This window comes from Haliotis rubra, unplaced genomic scaffold (assembly GCF_003918875.1).
Source record: "Haliotis rubra isolate DU_JTF1 unplaced genomic scaffold, ASM391887v1 Scf887, whole genome shotgun sequence".
Classification (NCBI taxonomy): Eukaryota; Metazoa; Mollusca; class Gastropoda; order Lepetellida; family Haliotidae; genus Haliotis; species Haliotis rubra.
This window is the reverse complement of record NW_025767620.1, coordinates 359,952-382,707: the sequence shown is the minus strand read 5'-3', so window position 1 is coordinate 382,707 and position 22,756 is coordinate 359,952. Positions and strand designations below refer to the sequence as shown.

The window sequence follows — 22,756 nt, the reverse complement described above, 5'->3', positions numbered from 1 at the left end:
ACTATAGACAGTTATGTCCCAGTGTATATTATATCTCCCGTAATAGTGCAGTAAACAGGACACTATAGACAGTTATGTCCCAGTGTATATTATATCTCCCGTAATAGTGCAGTAAACAGGACACTATAGACAGTTATGTCCCAGTGTATATTATATCTCCCGTAATAGTGCAGTAGACAGGACACTATAGACAGTTATGTCCCAGTGTATGTTATATCTCCCGTAATAGTGCTGTAAACAGCACACTATAGACAGTTATGTCCCAGTGTATATTATATCTCCCGTAATAGTGCAGTAAACAGGACACTATAGACAGTTATATCCCAGTGTATGTTATATCTCCCGTAATAGTGCAGTAAACAGCACACTATAGACAGTTATATCCCAGTGTGGTTATATCTCCCGTAATAGTGCAGTAAACAGGACACCTTAGACAGTTATATCCCAGTGTATGTTATATCTCCCGTAATAGTGCTGTAAACAGGACACTATAGACAGTTATATCCCAGTGTATGTTATATCTCCCGTAATAGTGCTGTAAACAGGACACTATAGACAGTTATATCCCAGTGTATGTTGTATCTCGCGTAATAGTGCAGTAAACAGGACACTATAGACAGTTATATCCTAGTGTATGTTATATCTCCCGTAATAGTGCTGTAAACAGGACACTATAGACAGTTATATCCCAATGTATGTTGTATCTCTCGTAATAGTGCTGTAAACAGGACACTATAGACAGTTATATCCCCGTGTATGTTGTATCTCCCGTAATAGTGCTGTAAACAGGACACTATAGACAGTTATATCCCAATGCATGTTTTATCACTCGTAGTAGTGCTGTAAACAGGGAACTGCAGCCAGTTATAGTGCATGTTGTAACACTCGCTATAGTTTATTATATGTTGGTTATTCACCCACGACCGCCTGTTCTATGTCAGAGTATAATGTATCTCTTGTAATGGCACCGGAAACTAGGTACCATGTCATAAACCAACAAACAATGGACGGATATTTTTCAGTTCACATCGTGTCTCTCCTAAGGTTACAGGAAACAGTTATACAGTCAGTTATATACCTACTTGTTTGAGAAGAAAGGGTTGATAGAGGGGTGCATTTTGGTGAGTTAGGACAATGCTGAACAGCATCGGTTTGTGAAGATATGCAATGGCATTAAACCCTAAATGGGACGTGATTAGCCAGACTCGAACTACGGGTCTTGTTTTATTTTATATTGTTGCTTTTAATGGAAAATGTTATGTTACATCTCACTGCGACATATTCAGTATGTTGCGTTGTTGCATTGTCGCGTTGCGCATTTTTGGGCTTTTTCACACATCTTAGATGGGGCGACAATGCAACAACGCGACATATTTTGACCTTGAAAATTGTCGCTATGTCGCATTGTCGCCCTTTGGAGGAATGGTAAAATATTATTCAAAACGCAACATGCGATATCGCGGCAATGCGACACATGGCCGAAATGTCGCGTTGTCGCATTGTTGCATGGTCGCGCTTTGGTTAATTTTGCCTCATTTTGCTTGAGAGGCCGACAACGCGACAACGCGGCAACGCGACAATGTATGTCCCTTCTCGGATTCCATAGATTTGTGATTCCAAAGAGAAGAGAATTACAACAGTCGAGGCGTGATATCGATGTTACCAGTGCTTGTGTCAGTGGTGCAGCTGTGTGGTTGTTGATAGTGGACACAAACCACTATTTCAAAGTGAATACCCACGACTGTCTGCTATTTGTCATTCTAACTTGCGAGCCTCGTAATGGTGTAGTATACAGATCAGATCTATTTTTGTCACTACGTTATTACAACGGTGATTTTAGGTGAGACTCAGTCATGCTACCTCTGTTACTGGCCAGGTTTTGTTATCAAGTATAATTTGTTTATAAACAAGGAACATAAAGCAGGAACACTGGGTAGGGCTTTGTCTAGTATACATATACTGTAGTACCGTCTAGTATATAGTTACGCCGTTACATCGTCTGGTATATAATTCTACCGTTACACCGTCTAATGTATACTTATAACGTTACATCGTCTAGTGTATACAGGAGGGCGACATTAGGCCCGTGGTGTAATCAGCTGATATAAGTAGGAGGGTATTCCAGAGCACTTGTATGCACATATACGGCTTCCAGCCTACATACACAGCACACAGAAGTGTCCGATTCGGGTTCAGCGCCAGCTGTGTTGCTGTGTGGGGAGGTATTTCCCCTCGGTATACCACGTCCCAAATGTCACAGTGGGCTGCACATGACGACCCCTGGCGAGAGTTTAATAGATGTCCCATTTTCCTGTGGCATGCAAAGGAGCTGAAGTGAATAAGCACACACTTTGTCCTACGTAGCATTTTTATATAAAAACGTGTGTTTTAATTCCTGAAATGAAAACAAAAAATCAGTCATCACACATTTCCTGATCAGCTGTCGCCGTGTCTTTTGATGGCTAATGTCTGCTGGTAAGAGTCCCCGGTACTTTCTGGTAGACATTAGATAGAAGCAATGATCAATCTGTACAAGACACCATGGATACTGGGGGTCCAACTATCCCAGACATATCACGTGTTCTGGCAACGTGGTCATCCAGACATTCACACAAACCAACCATCCTCGATATGTCAGGGCTCGTCCGGGTTCTGCGGTTACTGACACGTGACTCAAGGCAAGATGTTTCTCCGACAACACAGATATCGTAAACAAGTCGTAAAAGGCATCTCACCCGTGCCGTATATTGCCCGAACCTGAACCAGCTAACTACACAACTCAATGCATCGGTATATATCCATGCCTGCCATGTATTCAGTTATCAAGGAATTCATATTGTTATGTTGCTATCACTAATAATTCAGTGACATGTAGGCCAACTCGCTTGCCAGGGATTGTGTTCCTCTGATTAGTAAGGCTTGTGTACCCACTGTTCTGTTCGGGATAACGTCCTATCGCGTGTCCCCCGAGGCTCAAATGGTGGAGAGGGATGCTTCACGTGATATTTATAGTTCTGTCCCGCACAGGGACACTCTATTCGTCCCCCAACCCCAACACACACCCCAACACACACGCACGCACGCGAACGCACGCACACAGACGCACGCATACACACACACACTCACACACATACACTTACACACTACACGTCAGGTGACATACTGATACGACGGCTGACGGGACATGTATCCTATTTTTTTACCTTAAATGGTAGTGTTGAGAGCCCGTAAGGTTGATATGTTCTTGTATGTGTCAGTGTCTGTTTCGCGTGGCAAGGTGTCGGTAGACCAAGGTAAGTGTTGTTCTGACACAACTCCTGGAGCTACATGCAGGCATAGATCAGGCACTGGTGATATGCCAGTCATTGTTTTACATGATACATGCATAGATCAGGCACCAGTGATATACCACTTATTGTTTTACATGATACAGGCATAGAAGAGGCATTAGTGATATACCACTCATTGTTTTACATGATACAGGCATAGATCAGGCACTAGTGATATACCACTCATTGTTTTACATGATGCAGGCATAGATCGGGCACTGGTGTTTTACATGATACAGGCATAGAAGAGGCATTAGTGATATACCACTCATTGTTTTACATGATACAGGCATAGATGAGACAGTAGTGTTTACATAATACAGGTATAGATCAGGCAATAGTGTCTTACATGATACAGGGATAGATCAGACACTAGTGTTTTACATGATACAGGGATAGATCGGGCACTAGTGTCTTACATGATACAGGCATAGATCAGACACTAGTGTTTTACATGATACAGGGATAGATCAGACACTAGTGTTTTACATGATACAGGGATAGACCAAACACTAGTGTTTTACATGATGCAGGCATAGATCAGACACTAGTGTTTTACATGATACAGGGATAGATCAGACACTAGTGTTTTACATGATACAGGGATAGACCAAACACTAGTGTTTTACATGATGCAGGCATAGATCAGACACTAGTGTTTTACATGATACAGGTATAGATCAGACACTAATGTTTTACATGATGCAGGCATAGATTAGACCCTAGTGTTTTACATGATGCAGGCACAGATAAGACACTAGTGTTTTACATGATACAGGTATAGATCAGACACTAATGTTTTACATGATACAGGGATAGACAGACACTAGTGTTTTACATAATGCAGGCATGGATCAGACACTAGTGTTTTACATGATGCAGGCATAGACCAGCCGCTAGTGTTTTACATGATGCAGGCATAGATCAGACACTAGTGTTTTACATGATACATGTATGGATCAGACACTAGGGTTTTACATGATACAGGGATAGATCAGACACTAATGTTTTACATGATGCAGGCATAGATTAGACACTAGAGTTTTACATGATGCAGGCATGGATCAGACACTAATGTTTTACATGATACAGGGATAGATCAGACACTAGTGTTTTACATGATACATGTATGGATCAGACACTAGTGTTTTACATTATACAGGGATAGATCAGACACTAATGTTTTACATGATACAGGGATAGATCAGACACTAGTGTTTTACATGATGCAGGGATAGATCAGACACTAGTGTTTTACATGATACAGGCATAGATCAGACACTAGTGTTTAACATGATGCAGGGATCGGCTGTGTGTCTGGGTAAACACGCGTGTTGACATAGATTTACGTCAACTATATACAGTTCGTATGTTGCACAGTAATGTCTCCGCCACCGCCACTGTAGTCGAGAAGCAGGGAAGGATGCGCTGATGTGTGACACCGACTACAGCGCAACACCTACTACAGCAGCCGAGCCCGTGCACTGATCAAACACTGGACGCCCGCCCGCCCGCGCCAAGCCTGGCATATATGTAGAAAGCAATCCAGCCGCGTGTTGCCACTATTCTAGGATTGTCCTTCGGTATTGAAGCGGACAAACGATTATTGTAATCACATTTCCGCTGGTGATATATGCTTGTGATGACAAACTGCTAACCTCGTTCCCCACAGTAGCGCGGAGACAACGACTAGAGCGGAACGGCTACGCCGATATCGAGCATCGCCTTTACTTCACTCTCAGGTTCTCAGGTGCGTTGATTGTATGATACAAACAGAGAGACATGTACGTGCATTAACTGTATGACACAAACAGAGAGACATGTACGTGCATTGACTGTATGACACAAACAGAGACATGTGCGTGCATTGACTGCATATCAAAAACAGAGAGACATGTACGTGCATTGACTGTATGATACAAACATAAAGACATGTACGTGCATTGACTGCATATCAAAAACAGAGAGACATGTACGTGCATTGACTGTATGCTACAAACGGAGAGACATGTACGTGCATTGACTGCATGCTATAAACACAGAGACATGTACGTGCATTGACTGTATGCTACAAACAGAGAGACATGTACCTGCACTGAATGCATGATACAAACAGAGCGACATGTACGTGCATTGACTGTATGCTACAAACAGAGAGACATGTACATACATTGAATGTATGATACAGAGAGAGACATAGAAACAGTGAGCACAGAGACATGTACGTGCATTGACTGTATGCTACAAACAGAGAGACATGTACGTGCATTGACTGTATGCTACAAACACAGAGACATGTACGTGCATTGACTGTATGCTACAAACAGAGCGACATGTACGTGCATTGACTGTATGCTACAAACAGAGCGACATGTACGTGTATTGACTGTATGCTACAAACACAGAAACATGTACGTGCATTGACTGTATGATATAGAGAGACGTGCACGTGCATTGACTGGATGCTACAAACAGAGCGACATGTACGTGCATTGATTGTATGCTACAAACAGAACGACATGTACGTGCATTGACTGTATGCAACAAACACAGAGACATGTACGTGCATTGACTGTATGATATAGAGCGACATGTACGTGCATTGACTTTATGCTACAAACAGAGCGACATGTACGTGCATTGACTGTATGCTACAAACATAAAGACATGTACGTGCATTGACTGCATATCAAAAACAGAGAGACATGTACGTGCATTGACTGTATGACACAAACAGAGAGACATGTACGTGCATTGACTGTATGACACAAACAGAGACATGTGCGTGCATTGACTGCATATCAAAAACAGAGAGACATGTACGTGCATTGACTGTATGATACAAACATAAAGACATGTACGTGCATTGACTGCATATCAAAAACAGAGAGACATGTACGTGCATTGACTGTATGCTACAAACGGAGAGACATGTACGTGCATTGACTGCATGCTATAAACACAGAGACATGTACGTGCATTGACTGTATGCTACAAACAGAGAGACATGTACCTGCACTGAATGCATGATACAAACAGAGCGACATGTACGTGCATTGACTGTATGCTACAAACAGAGACATGTACATACATTGAATGTATGATACAGAGAGACATGTACGTGCATTGACTGTATGATACAAGCACAGAGACATGTACGTGCATTGAATGTATGCTAGAAACAGTGAGACATGTACGTGCATTGACTGTATGCTACAAACAGAGAGACATGTACGTGCATTGACTGTATGCTACAAACACAGAGACATGTACGTGCATTGACTGTATGCTACTAGCGACATGTATGTGCATTGACTGTATGCTACAAACAGAGCGACATGTACGTGCATTGAACAGAAACACAGAGACATGTACGAGCATTGACTGTATGCTACAAACAGAGAGACATGTACCTGCACTGAATGCATGATACAAACAGAGAGACATGTACGTGCATTGACTGTATGCTACAAACAGAGACATGTACATACATTGAATGTATGATGAGAGACATGTACGTGCATTGACTGTATGATACAAGCACAAACATGTAGTGCATTGAATGTATGCTAGAAACAGTGCATTGACTGCATATCAAAACAGAGATAAAGACATGTACGTGCATTGACTGCATATCAAAACAGAGAGACATGTACGTGCATTGACTGTATGCTACAAACGGAGAGACCTGTACGTGCATTGACTGCATGCTATAAACACAGAGACATGTACGAGCATTGACTGTATGCTACAAACAGAGAGACATGTACCTGCACTGAATGCATGATACAAACAGAGAGACATGTACGTGCATTGACTGTATGCTACAAACAGAGACATGTACATACATTGAATGTATGATACAGAGAGACATGTACGTGCATTGACTGTATGATACAAGCACAGAGACATGTACGTGCATTGAATGTATGCTAGAAACAGTGAGACATGTACGTGCATTGACTGTATGCTACAAACAGAGAGACATGTACGTGCATTGACTGTATGCTACAAACACAGAGACATGTACGTGCATTGACTGTATGCTACTAACAGAGCGACATGTATGTGCATTGACTGTATGCTATAAACAGAGCGACATGTACGTGCATTGACTGTATGCTACAAACAGAGCGACATGTACGTGTATTGACTGTATGCTACAAACACAGAAACATGTACGTGCATTGACTGTATGATATAGAGAGACATGCACGTGCATTGACTGGATGCTACAAACAGAGCGACATGTACGTGCATTGACTGTATGCTACTAACAGAGCGACATGTACGTGCATTGAATGTATGATACAAACAGACATGTAAGTGCATTGACCGTATGCTACAAACAGAGAGACATGTACGTGCATTGATTGTATGCTACAAACAGAGACACATGTACGTGCATTGACTGTATGATACAGAGAGACATGCACGTGCATTGACTGTATGATACAAACAGACATGTACGTGTATTGACTGTATGCTACAAACAGAGGGACAGGTGCGTGCATTGACTGTGTACTACAAACAGAGAGACAGGTGCGTGCATTGACTGCATGCTACAGACAGAGACATGCACGTGCATTGACTGTATGATACAAACAGACATGTACGTGTATTGACTGTATGCTAAAAACAGAGAGACAGGTGCGTGCATTGACTGTATGCTACAAACAGAGAGACAGGTGCGTGCATTGACTGTGTGCTACAAACAGAGAGACTAGGACGTGCATTGACTGTGTGCTACAAACAGAGACATGTACGGGCATTGACTGTATGCTACAAACAGAGCGACAGGTGCGTGCATTGACTGTATGATACAAGCAGAGAAATAAGGACATGCTTGGGCCTATTCCATGTTCAACGTTAAATAACAACGATAAACAGTATTTGGATCGTGTTATGACCAGGTATTGTGTGTAAATGGATCGTTTTGTACATAATATCATACTCCCGGGTCACCGTCAACATTAGTTTCTCAGCCTGACTACGAATCTTGTTATGCCACGGTCTATCGGCGACCCGTCTTCACTTAACCTGGTAATGCTGGCCGCACGGCGGGCGGGACACGAGTGGGTAGTCGAACTGTGCCTCTGCGGGTTGAGAGCATATTTCTGCTAGGTGCGGAGAGTCAGGGAGCATGGCAGCAGTTGAACAAGTTGTCGCACCCTTATCCGTCTAAATCTGGCTGAGTATACAGCAGTCCGTCAAATAAACGTCTCGTGGACATACCGTGCTCCGGGTCAGCTGTAAGTATCGGCGCTTCTGTATTGAATTTCATCAGCGCTATCTGATAGATATACAGATATATAGATAGGTAGATAGGTAAATATAGATATATATAGGTAGGTAGGATGGTAGGCAGATCGGTAGGTAGGTAGGCTGGTAGACAGATAGGTAGGTAGGTAGGTAGGCAGATAGCTAGGTAGGTAGGTTGGTAGACAGATAGGTAGGTAGACAGACAGACAGATAGGTAAGTAGGTAGGTAGGTAGGTAGGTAGGTGTAGGGTTTAAGAAATGTTCGCACGAGTGACATGGATTTGATATCACCTTTATTACTTTGTTGACCATGTCCCTGTCTGACCAGGTAGATTGTAACATTGTATATAGTGCAATCACACAGCATGACGGTACGGTTATTTGTTTGGATATGACTTCCACAGTCCACACCTTGCACGCAGGTGTCGAAAGTAGGTCAAGGTGTGTGCTTTGAACTTCATTCAGATGAACTCGAATAATCTACGAAAAACAAACTGTGTCTTATCTACCTGCAACTACACATATCTTGTCTTTTCTGTATGTGCCTACACCTATCTGTCCCTACACCTATATGTGTCTAATCTGCTTGTATCTACAGCTATCTGTGTCTAACCCTCTTGTGTCTACACCAGTCTGTGTCTAATCTGCTTGTTTCTACAGCTATCTGTGTCTAATCTTCTTGTGTCTACACCAGTCTGTGTCTAATCTGTTTGTATCTACAGCTATTTGTGTCTAATCGTCTTGTGTCTACACCAGTCTGTGTCTAATCTGCTTGTATCTACAGCTATCTGTGTCTAATCTTCTTGTGTCTACACCAGTCTGTGTCTTAATCTGCTTGTATCCACAGCTATCTGTGTCTAATCTTCTTGTGTCTACATCAATCTGTGTCTAATCTGCTTGTGTCTACAGCTATCTGTGTCTAATCTTCTAGTGTCTACACCAATCTGTGTCTAATCTGCTTGTGTCTTCAACTATCTGTGTCTAATCTGCTTGTATCTACAGCTATCTGTGTCTAATCTTCTTGTGTCTACATCAATCTGTGTCTAATCTGCTTGTATCTACAGCTATCTGTGTCTAATCTGCTTGTGTCTACACCAGTCTGTGTCTAATCTGCTTGTATCTACAGCTATCTGTGTCTAATCTTCTTGTGTCTACACCAGTCTGTGTCTTAATCTGCTTGTATCCACAGCTATCTGTGTCTAATCTTCTTGTGTCTACACCAATCTGTGTCTAATCTGCTTGTGTCTACAGCTATCTGTGTCTAATCTTCTAGTGTCTACAAAAATCTGTGTCTAATCTGCTTGTGTCTTCAACTATCTGTGTCTAATCTGCTTGTGTCTACAGCTATCTGTGTCTAATCTTCTTGTGTCTACATCAATCTGTGTCTAATCTGCTTGTGTCTACAGCTATCTGTGTCTAATCTTCTTGTGTCTACATCAACCTGTGTCTAATCTGCTTGTGTCTACAGCTATATGTGTCTAATCCTCTTGTGTCTACATCAATCTGTGTCTAATCTGCTTGTGTCTACAGCTATATGTGTCTAATCTTCTTGTGTCTACATCAATCTGTGTCTAATCTGGTTTGGTCTACAGCTATCTGTGTCTAATCTTCTTGTGTCTACATCAATCTGTGTTTAATCTGCTTTTGTCTTCAACTATCTGTGTCTAATCTTCTTGTGTCTACATCAATCTGTGTCTAATCTGCTTGTATCTACATCTATCTATGTTTAATCTGCTTGTATCTACAGCTATCTGTGTCTAATCTGCTTGTATCTACAGCAGTATTTGTCTAATCTGCGTGTATCTACAGCTATCTGTGTGTAGTCTAGTTGTATCTACATCTATCTGTGTCTAATCTGCTTGTATCTACAGCTATCTGTGTGTAATCTGCTTGTATCTACAGCAGTATTTGTCTAATCTGCTTGTGTCTACAACTATCTGTGTGTAATCTGCTTGTATCTATACCTACCTGTGCCTATACCTATCTCTGTCTAATCTGCCTTACTTACATCTTCCTGTATTGCAACTGTCGTTTTTGCTGCCAATATCGTTTAAAAAAGTGAGTTCAACAATGATTAACATAAATCTACCTACCTACCCATATATTTACCTGGTCCAATAACTACATGTACCTTAGTCTACCTACATCTAATTTGGCGGTGGTTTATGTTCTAAGAAACATCCATGTATAACCAATGACATACTTTAGGTATTGAATGCGTTTCGTTTGACATTTCAGGAACAGAGCTACAGATCACGAGACTGTTGTTATTGCACCTGAGGATACATAAAAGTGACAATGTGGACGGTTGTGCTGGCTGTGATGGTAGCTCTGCTGCCATGTGTAACCCCCCAGTATAGGTCCTCCGACACCCGGGTGTGGCACGTGAACCAATACCCCGATCCTTGGTGGTTCCCAGAGCAGTGTAACCGTGACAACAAATCGGCTGTCTGTGATCCTAATGGCATCGTTACCAAACAACAAGGTAAGCAAACAGGTTCCTTAGTGCCAAAGAGAGGGTCTCTTCTCCAATCAGGATGGCATCTAGCCGAAAAGGTTTTGGTGGGGGTCAACATGCCACTGATAGGGGCTGTGGGCCAGACAGGCTTTAGGTGGGGATCAACAGACCAAACAGGCTTGATAGGGGCTGCGGGCCATCAACAGATCAACAAACAGGCCTTGATAGGGGCTGCGGGCCATACAGGCTTTAGGTGGGGATCAACAGACCAAACAGGCCTTGATAGGGGCTGCGGGGACAGGCTTTAGGTGGGGATCAACAGACCAAACAGGCCTTGATAGAGGCTGCGGGCCAGACAGGCTTTTGGTGGGGATCAACAGACTAATCCGGCCTTGATAGGGGTCGCGGGCCAGACAGGCTTTAGGTGGGGATCAACAGACCAAACAGGCCTTGATAGGGGCTGCGGGCCAGACACGGTGGGATCAACAGACCAAACATGCCTTGATAGGGGCTGCGGGCCAGACAGGCTTTAGGTGGGGATCAACAGACCAAACAGGCCTTGATAGGGGCTGCGGGCCAGACAGGGTGGGGATCAACAGACCAAACAGGCCTTGATAGGGGCTGCGGGCCAGACAGGGTGGGGATCAACAGACCAAACAGGCCTTGATAGGGGCTCCGGGCCAGACAGGGTGGGGATCAACAGACCAAACAGGCCTTGATAGGGGCTGCGGGCCAGACAGGGTGGGGATCAACAGACCAAACAGGCCTTGATAGGGACTGCGGGCCAGACAGGGTGGGGATCAACAGACCAAACAGGCCTTGATAGGGGCTGCGGACCAGACAGGCTTTAGGTGGGGATCAACAGACCAAACAGGTCTTGATAGGGGCTGCGGGCCAGACAGGCTTTTGGTGAGGATCAACAGACCAAACCGGCGCTGCAACCTGATGTTAAGGTGGTCATCAGTTTCATATATCTTAGCTATCCTATTCCACTTCAATGTACTGCACTTATTGATTTGTTCCAAATTCAATACAGAGATAAGACATTTCTGTTGGGCCTATTTTCGTCAATGCTTGTCCCTCATTATAAGACTGCAGCATATAATTTCCTTCATAAGGACCACTCTGCTTATCTTCCCTTTCCTGATCTGACTGATGTGCATTACTGTTCCAGCCAATGACATCGACCGGTTGATCGAAGCTGTTGCTGTAGACACGCGCTGCCCCTGCTACGACTGTGTGAGCAATCAGCGTGGTTATGTCATCCGTGTGGCTCTCATGCATCAAATGGAAAACCTTCTGGAGTGAGTATACAGGAGCGTCTCTCCCATCCTCGCTGGTCAGGTTCACATGTCTTTGTTTGTTTCTTGTGTCACCTAGTCTGTCAACAACGACCAAGGTTAGCTGTGACCACGGTATTTGCCGTTTGAAGGTAAAGTGGAACACATTTTTGGATAGAGAACTTCTTTGTTGCAGTAGTAGTTGCGACGTTTCGGTGTAGATCCTAACACCGTTATCAAGCAAATGATGCACAACATTTGCACAAGGAGAAATATATACATGGCGGGTATTGGTTTATACAATAGAAGAGGTTGACGTACGGTGTGTTGACATGAGACTTGTTGTGATAGAAATGATTGAAGCCAGTAGACAAAGGGTGGGTTATTCTTGATTAGGCTTGATTAGGCTTGATTAGTTGATCGTAAGCCGTAAGGATGTAATAACCTTGATCTCTGTTGATTGTTGGGTTGAATCGTTTGATGTTGATTGCCTCTAAGAGTTTTCTTATCTTGTAATCTGACCGGTTGGCTTCTAGGGTGCTGATGTTGTTCCGAAGTATTATTATATTCACTCTTGTGTCACTCTATGCACTCTTGTATCACTCTTGTATTGCTCCATTCACTCTTGTATCATTTTATTCACCCTTGTTTCACTCTTGTATCACCCTATTCACTCTTGTATCACTCTTGTATCGCTCTGTTCACTCTTGTATCACTCGTGTATCACTCTATGCACTCGTGTATCACTCTTGTATCACTCTATGCACCCTTGTGTCACTCTTGTATCACTCTATGCACCCTTGTATCACTCTTGTACCACTCTGCTCACTCTTGTATCACTCTGTTCACTCTTGTATCACTCTGTTCACTCTTGTATCACGCTATTCACTCTTGTATCACTCTATTCACTCTTGTATCACTCTGTTCACTCTTCTATCACTCTATTCACTCTTGTATCTTTCTTGTATCACTCTATTCACTCCTGTATCACTCTATTCACTCTTGTAACCCTCCATTCATTCTTGTATTCACTATTGTTTCACTCTCGTATCACTCCAGTATCACTCTGTTCATTCTTGTATCACTCGATTCACTTTTGTAACACCAATTCACTCTTGTTTCACACGATGTACTCTTGTATCTCTCTTGTATCACTCTAGTTACTCTTGTATCACTCCATTCACTCTTGTATCACTCCATTCACTCTTGTATCACTCTGTTCACTCTTGTATCACTCTATTCACTCTTGTATCACTCTATTCACTCTTGTATCACTCTATTCACTCTTGTATCACTCTATTCACTCCTTTCAATCTTGTATCACTCTATTCACTCTTTAACAGTTATGCACATGTAATTGAGCAGGACAAATGTGTCCAAAGTTACCCTTCTATATTTATAAGCAGGTACGTGCAAATGTACTCAGTCACCGGTAGGACTGCCTGAAGCCCATCCTTGGAATTTAAATGAATAAGACGATCAATGTAAACATATTCAGGTCGTGTCACCACATCACTTTCCCAACTCCCTACAGTCCAGCACAACCCCCCTCTCTATATCTAGCCAGCGTCTGTTGGAGTTCTGGACATGACAACCCCGTCTCTCTATATCTAGCCTCTCTATATCTAGCCAGCGTCTGTTGGAGTCCTGGACATGACAACCCCGTCTCTCTATATCTAGCCTCTCTCTATATCTAGCCAGCGTCTGTTGGAGTCCTGGACATGACAACCCCGTCTCTCTATATCTAGCCTCTCTATATCTAGCCAGCGTCTGTTGGAGTCCTGGACATGACAACCCCGTCTCTCTACATCTAGCCTCTCTCTGTATCGCCAGCGTCTGTTGGAGTCCTGGACATGACAACCCCGTCTCTCTATATCTAGCCTCTCTATATCGCCAGCGTCTGTTGGAGTCCTGGACATGACAACCCCGTCTCTCTATATCTAGCCTCTCTCTGTATCGCCAGCGTCTGTTGGAGTCCTGGACATGACAACCCCGTCTCTCTATATCTAGCCTCTCTATATATCGCCAGCGTGTGTTGGAGTCCTGGACATGACAACCCCGTCTCTCTATATCTAGCCTCTCTCTATATCGCCAGCGTCTGTTGGAGTCCTGAACATGACAACCCCGTCTCTCTATATCTAGCCTCTCTATATATCGCCAGCGTGTGTTGGAGTCCTGGACATGACAACCCCACCTCTCTACATCTAGCCAGAGTCTGTTGGAGAGTCCTGGACATGACAACCCCGTCTTTCTATATCTAGCCACTCTATATCTAGCCAGCGTCTGTTGGAGTCCTAGACATCACATCCCCACCTCTCTGTATCTAGCCACTCTATATCTCGCCGTCTGTTGGAGTCCTAGACATCACATCCCCACCTCTCTATATCTATCCACTCTATATCTAGCCAGCGTCTGTTGGAATCCTTGACATCACAACCCCACCTCTCTATATCTAGCCACTCTATATCTAGCCAGCGGCTGTTGGATTCCTGGATATCACAACCCCGTCTCTCTATATCTAGCCATCCTCTGTTGGCGTCCTGGACGTCACAACACCACCTATCTATATCTAGCCACTCTATATCTAGCCAGCGGCTGTTGGATTCCTGGATATCACAACCCCGTCTCTCTATATCTAGCCATCCTCTGTTGGCGTCCTGGACGTCACAACACCACCTCTCTTTATCTATCCACTCTATATCTAGCCAGCGTCTGGTGGAATTCTGGACATCGCAACCCCAGCTCTCTATATCTAACCCTCCTCTGTTGGCGTCCTGGACGTCACAACCCCACCTATCTTTATCTTACCACTCTATATCTAGCCAGCCTCTGTTGGAGTCCTGGACGTCACAACCCCACCTCTCTATATCTAGCCAGCGTCTGTTGGAGTCCTGGACGTCGCAACCCCACCTCTCTATATCTAGCCAGCGTCTGTCGGAATCCTGGACTTCACAACCCAACCTCTCTATATCTAGCCAGCCTCTGTTGGAGTCCTGGACGTCACAACCCCGTCTCTCTATATCTAGCCATCCTCTGTTGGCGTCCTGGACGTCACAACACCACCTATCTATATCTAGCTACTTTATATCTAGCCAGCGTCTGTTGGAGTCCTGGACAGCACTAACAGTGGTATTAGACTAAGTACTGTCGGAAATAGAAAAAACCCTGGTTTTAGGCTGTTACTCTGTATCCCTAAAATTGACACAATTGCAAATAGCATATGTCGAAATAACCCATATGGCCCAACTGGGCGTTCAGGGGATGCGTAATAGGATATCCAGAAAAGCATGTTTACTCGTAAAATCGGGCAAAACTTAGAAAAAATACGAATAGCTGCTGAAAACAATAGATCAGACTATAGATGGCAATTAGGTCGCTCAGCCAGGTATGACGACGGACCGTCGACTCACTTGACATGAAATGCACGTGCTGCCCACAGACACAAGGGGTCATCTCAGATATATTTTATGCTTCTTCATGTGTATTGAATATGTCTCTATTGATTATCTAATCGTAGCTTATGACTCTATCCCCAAGCCCGACCCCAACTACCGTCAGCAACACCCGTCTCGGAGTTGCTTTTGAGACGACCCCTCCTACCTGTTTCTTTTTATAGTGATAGTGAGACTCAATGGTATCTATCTCCTTAATAGTTTCAGTATTAAAGTTGTTATTTTTTACGTCTGCTATAGTTTATAATAAAACTAAGTCTAATTTCATAATGGATATTCAAAAAGTGTCATTTGTTATACAATATCATCGCACACTAACTTGCATAAATCCATGGTCTGCTCCAAATAAGTCGCTTCAGACTGAAAAAAACCGCATTGCTCATTTCTGCACTAATCTCTCCTCAGTAAAATCCTTCTTTAACATTTCCTATCTCCCTCCCACTGAGACTGTAGTTAGGCCGAACTTAGTTTAACAGATATTTCACACTTTCACATATTACCTACCTAAAGATATATGTAAAAAAACAGTTTTTTTCTATTTCCGACAGTACTAATGTCGTCAACCACAAGTATGAATGAAACACAAAATATCCCAATGAAATGCTTCTGCCACCAGGCTGTTTGATCAGTTGTATTATAGCCAGACAATTGTATCACGAAACAGTCTATCGCTGTCCATGAGTTATTGAGTGGTGTTGTTTGAGATGGATGAAACAGATGGCAGTAAGTCGTGTAGCATCAACATCGTCATAAGGCAGCACACCGATGTATGTGTGAGTTTCATTCATTCAAATACTGCTGTTATGGTACCCTGTGGTCAGAACCGCTGCAGTACCCTGTGGTCAGAACCGCTGTTAAGGTAAGGACCCATGTTATGGTACCCTGTGACCAGAGCCGCTGTAGTACCCTGTGGTCAGAACCAGTGTTAAGGTACCCTGTGGTCAGAACCACTGTTATGGTACACTGTGGTGAGAACCACTGTTCAGGTAAGGACCGATGTTATGGTACCTGTGGTCAGAACCGCTGCAGTACCCTGTGGTCAGAACCGCTGTTAAGGTAAGGACCCATGTTATGGTACCCTGTGACCAGAACCGCTGTAGTACCCTGTGGTCAGAACCAGTGTTAAGGTACCCTGTGGTCAGAACCACTGTTATGGTACACTGTGGTGAGAACCACTGTTCAGGTAAGGACCGATGTTATGGTACCTGTGGTCAGAACCGCTGTTGTACCCTGTGGTCAGAACCGCTGTTAAGGTAAGGACCCATGTTATGGTACCCTGTGACCAGAACCGCTGTGGTCAGAACGGCTGTTGTACCCTGTGGTCAGAACGGCTGTTGTTGTACCCTGTGGTCAGAACCGCTGTTGTTGTACCCTGTGGTCAGAACCACTGTTGTTGTACCCTGTGGTCAGAACGACTGTTGTTGTACCCTGTGGTCAGAACCGCAGTTGTTGTACCCTGTGGTCAGAACCGCTGTTGTCAGAACCGCTGTTGTTGTACCCTGTGGTCAGAACCACTGTTGTTGTACCCTGTGGTCAGAACCGCTGTTGTTGTACCCTGTGGTCAGAACCGCTGTTGTTGTACCCTGTGGTCAGAACCGCTGTTGTCAGAACCTCTGTTGTTGTACCCTGTGGTCAGAACCACTGTTGTTGTACCCTGTGGTCAGAACCGCTGTTGTACCCTGTGGTCAGAACCGCTGTTGTCAGAACCGCTGTTGTTGTACCCTGTGGTCAGAACCACTGTTGTTGTACCCTGTGGTCAGAACCGTTGTTGTTGTACCTTGTGGTCAGAACCGCTGTTGTTGTACCCTGTGGTCAGAACCGCTGTTGGTCAGAACCACTGTTGTTGTACCCTGTGGTCAGAACCGCTGTTGTTGTACCCTGTGGTCAGAACCGCTGTGGTCAGAACCGCTGTTGTTGTACCCTGTGGTCAGAACCACTGTTGTTGTACCCTGTGGTCAGAACCGCTGTTGTGGTAAACTTTGATCAGAACCACTGTTAAGGTACCCTGTGATCAGAACCACTGTTGTTGTACCCTGTGGTCAGAACCGCTGTTGTTGTACCCTGTGGTCAGAACCGCTGTTGTCAGAACCGCTGTTGTTGTACCCTGTGGTCAGAACCACTGTTATGGTACACTGTGGTGAGAACCACTGTTCAGGTAAGGACCGATGTTATGGTACCTGTTGTCAGAACCGCTGTTGTACCCTGTGGTCAGAACCGCTGTTAAGGTAAGGACCCATGTTATGGTACCCTGTGACCAGAACCGCTGTGGTCAGAACCGCTGTTGTACCCTGTGGTCAGAACGGCTGTTGTTGTACCCTGTGGTCAGAACCGCTGTTGTTGTACCCTGTGGTCAGAACCACTGTTGTTGTACCCTGTGGTCAGAACCACTGTTGTTGTACCCTGTGGTCAGAACCACTGTTGTTGTACCCTGTGGTCAGAACCGCTGTTGTTGTACCCTGTGGTCAGAACCGCTGTTGTCAGAACCGCTGTTGTTGTACCATGTGGTCAGAACCACTGTTGTTGTACCCTGTGGTCAGAACCGCAGTTGTTGTACCCTGTGGTCAGAACCGCTGTTGTCAGAACCACTGTTGTTGTACCCTGTGGTCAGAACCACTGTTGTTGTACCCTGTGGTCAGAACCGCTGTTGTTGTACCCTGTGGTCAGAACCGCTGTTGTTGTACCCTGTGGTCAGAACCGCTGTTGTCAGAACCTCTGTTGTTGTACCCTGTTGTCAGAACCACTGTTGTTGTACCCTGTGGTCAGAACCGCTGTTGTACCCTGTGGTCAGAACCGCTGTTGTCAGAACCGCTGTTGTTGTACCCTGTGGTCAGAACCACTGTTGTTGTACCCTGTGGTCAGAACCGTTGTTGTTGTTGTACCTTGTGGTCAGAACCGCTGTTGTTGTACCCTGTGGTCAGAACCGCTGTGGTCAGAACCACTGTTGTTGTACCCTGTGGTCAGAACCGCTGTTGTTGTACCCTGTGGTCAGAACCGCTGTGGTCAGAACCGCTGTTGTTGTACCCTGTGGTCAGAACCACTGTTGTTGTACCCTGTGGTCAGAACCGCTGTTGTGGTAAACTTTGATCAGAACCACTGTTGTTGTACCCTGTGGTCAGAACCACTGTTGTTGTACCCTGTGGTCAGAACCGCTGTTGTTGTACCCTGTGGTCAGAACCGCTGTTGTCAGAACCGCTGTTGTTGTACCCTGTGGTCAGAACCACTGTTATGGTACACTGTGGTGAGAACCACTGTTCAGGTAAGGACCGATGTTATGGTACCTGTGGTCAGAACCGCTGTTGTACCCTGTGGTCAGAACCGCTGTTAAGGTAAGGACCCATGTTATGGTACCCTGTGACCAGAACCGCTGTGGTCAGAACCGCTGTTGTACCCTGTGGTCAGAACGGCTGTTGTTGTACCCTGTGGTCAGAACCGCTGTTGTTGTACCCTGTGGTCAGAACCACTGTTGTTGTACCCTGTGGTCAGAACCACTGTTGTTGTACCCTGTGGTCAGAACCACTGTTGTTGTACCCTGTGGTCAGAAACGCTGTTGTCAGAACCGCTGTTGTTGTACCCTGTAGTCAGAACCACTGTTGTTGTACCCTGTGGTCAGAACCGCTGTTGTTGTACCCTGTGGTCAGAACCGCTGTTGTTGTACCCTGTGGTCAGAACCGCTGTTGTCAGAACCTCTGTTGTTGTACCCTGTGGTCAGAACCGCTGTTGTTGTACCCTGTGGTCAGAACCGCTGTTGTACCCTGTGGTCAGAACTGCTGTTGTCAGAACCGCTGTTGTTGAACCCTGTGGTCAGAACCACTGTTGTTGTACCCTGTGGTCAGAACCGCTGTTTTTGTACCCTGTGGTCAGAACCGCTGTTGTCAGAACCGCTGTTGTTGTACCCTGTAGTCAGAACCACTGTTGTTGTACCCTGTGGTCAGAACCGCTGTTGTTGTACCCTGTGGTCAGAACCGCTGTTTTTGTACCCTGTGGTCAGAACCGCTGTTGTCAGAACCGCTGTTGTTGTACCTTGTGGTCAGAACCGCTGTTGTTGTACCCTGTGGTCAGAACCGCTGTGTTTTAGAACCACTGTTGTTGTACCCTGTGGTCAGAACCGCTGTTGTTGTACCCTGTGGTCAGAACCGCTGTTGTCAGAACTGCTGTTGTTGTACCCTGTGGTCAGAACCGCTGTTGTGGTAAACTTTGATCAGAACCACTGTTAAGGTACCCTGTGGTCAGAACCACTGTTGTTGTACCCTGTGGTCAGAACCACTGTTTTTGTACCCTGTGGTCAGAACCGCTGTTTTTGTACCCTGTGGTCAGAACCGCTGTTGTCAGAACCACTGTTGTTGTACCCTGTGGTCAGAACCACTGTTGTTGTACCCTGTGGTCAGAACCACTGTTGTTGTACCCTGTGGTCAGAACCGCTGTTGTTGTACCCTGTGGTCAGAACCGCTGTTGTCAGAACCGCTGTTGTTGTACCCTGTGGTCAGAACCACTGTTGTTGTACCCTGTTTTCAGAACCGCTGTTGTTGTACCCTGTGGTCAGAACCGCTGTTGTCAGAACCGCTGTTGTTGTACCCTGTGGTCAGAACCACTGTTGTTGTACCCTGTGGTCAGAACCACTGTGGTCAGAACCGCTGTTGTTGTACCCTGTGGTCAGAACCGCTGTTGTTGTACCCTGTTGTCAGAACCGCTGTTGTTGTACCCTGTGGTCAGAACCACTGTTGTTGTACCCTGTGGTCAGAACCGCTGTTGTTGTACCCTGTGGTCAGAACCGCTGTTGTCAGAACCACTGTTGTTGTACCCTGTGGTCAGAGCCGCTGTTGTTGTACCCTGTGGTCAGAACCGCTGTGGTCAGAACCGCTGTTGTTGTACCCTGTGGTCAGAACCGCTGTGGTCAGAACCGCTGTTGTTGTACCCTGTGGTCAGAACCGCTGTTGTTGTACCCTGTGGTCAGAACCGCTGTTGTCAGAACCGCTGTTGTTGTACCCTGTGGTCAGAACCACTGTTGTTGTACCCTGTGGTCAGAACCGCTGTTGTGGTAAACTGTGATCAGAACCACTGTTAAGGTACCCTGTGGTCAGAACCACTGTTGTTGTAAACTGTGATCAGAACCACTGTTGTTGTACCCTGTGGTCAGAACCACTTTTATGATACACTGTGATCAGCAGCACTGTTAAGGTAAGGACCCATGTTATGGTACCTGTGGTCAGAACCACTGTTAAGGTAAGGACCCATGTTATGATACACTGTGATCAGAACCACTGTTAAGGTACCCTGTGATCAGAACCACTGTTAATGTACCCTGTGATCAGAACCACTGTTAAGGTAAGGACCCATGTTATGATACACTGTGATCAGAACCACTGGTAAGGTACTCTGTGATCAGAACCACTGTTAAGGTAAAGACCCATGTTATGGTACCTGTGATCAGAACCACTGTTAAGGTACCCTGTGATCAGAACTACTGTTAAGGTACCCTGTGATCAGAACCACTGTTAAGGTAAGGACCCATGTTATGATACACTGTGATCAGAACCACTGTTAAGGTACCCTGTGATCAGAACCACTGTTAAGGTAAAGGCCCATGTTATGGTACCTGTGGTCAGAACCACTGTTAAGGTAAGGACCCATGTTATGGTACCTGTGATCAGAACCACTGTTAAGGTAAGGACCCATGTTATGGAACCTGTGGTCCGAACCACTGTTAAGGTAAGGACCCATGTTATGGTACCTGTGATCAGAACCACTGTTAAGGTAAAGACCCATGTTATGGTACCTGTGGTCAGAACCACTGTTAAGGTAAAGACCCATGTTATGGTACCTGTGGTCAGAACCACTGTTAAGGTACCCAGTGATCAGAACCACTGTTAAGGTAAGGACCCATATTATGGTACCTGTGATCAGAACCACCGTTAAGGTAAGGACCCATGTTATGGTACCTGTGATCAGAACCACTGTTAAGGTAAAGACCCATGTTATGGTACCTGTGGTCAGAACTACTGTTAAGGTACCCAGTGATCAGAACCACTGTTAAGGTAAGGACCCATGATATGGTACCTGTGATCAGAACCACTGTTAAGGTAAGGACCCATGATATGGTACCTGTGATCAGAACCACTGTTAAGGTAAGGACCCATATTATGGTACCTGTGATCAGAACCACTGTTAAGGTAAGGACCCATGTTATGGTACCTGTGATCAGAACCACCGTTAAGGTAAGGACCCATGTTATGGTACCTGTCATCAGAACCACCGTTAAGGTAAGGACCCATGTTATGGTACCTGTGATCAGAACCACTGTTAAGGTAAGGACCCATGTTATGGTACCTGTGATCAGAACCACTGTTAAGGTAAAGACCCATGTTATGGTACCTGTGATCAGAGAACCACTGTTAAGGTAAAGACCCATGTTATGGTACCTGTGGTCAGAACCACTGTTAAGGAACCCTGTGATCAGAACCACTGTTAAGGTAAGGACCCATGTTATGGTACCTGTGATCAGAACCACTGTTAAGGTAAAGACCCATGTTATGGTACCTGTGGTCAGAACAATGGTAATGCTCGGGACGAGAGTCAGCGAAACCTTACGACAGTACTACAGTTAATGTAACCTATGAGTAAGGGAGTAAGGTATCCATTGGTCAGATCTGGGGTTTAACGTGCTCTGTGTCTGATGCAGTCCTGAAGCAACAGGTCCGAACTCTCTGTTCCAGGGAAGGTGAGGAAATCATGGACCGATTGAAGAACGCTCGACTGTTCGCCTACCTCCTCACAAAGAGATGGAAACTGACTGGCAACTGTAACGAAACGGTTCTCATCGTTTACTCCAAGGCCGACAACGTGGTATGTCATCACAGTTACATCAGTTATACATACTGAGGGGCTGGGGAGTGGGACAGATGGATTTGCTGTAGTTAGACAATACATCAGTTATACATACTGAGGGGCTGGGGAGTGGGACAGATGGATTTGCTGTAG

At 45.0% G+C, this 22,756-nt stretch overlaps 1 protein-coding gene across 4 annotated transcripts in view; it reads left to right on the top strand.

The window, feature by feature from the left end:
* Positions 1-22,756, top strand: part of LOC124263504 — a 29,927-nt gene that overhangs the window by 3,346 nt on the left and 3,825 nt on the right. For 2 of the 4 annotated variants that reach the window (XM_046698163.1, XM_046698165.1), the window contains exons 2-4: positions 10,830-11,076; positions 12,224-12,353; positions 22,492-22,621. In XM_046698163.1, the coding sequence (XP_046554119.1) occupies positions 10,890-11,076; positions 12,224-12,353; positions 22,492-22,621 (447 nt within the window). In that variant the 5' untranslated portion in view covers positions 10,830-10,889. Of the gene's footprint in view, positions 1-4,960; positions 5,080-8,425; positions 8,582-10,829; positions 11,077-12,223; positions 12,354-22,491; positions 22,622-22,756 lie in introns of those variants that run through there. The other 2 variants (XM_046698166.1, XM_046698162.1) reach the window with 2 other exon arrangements.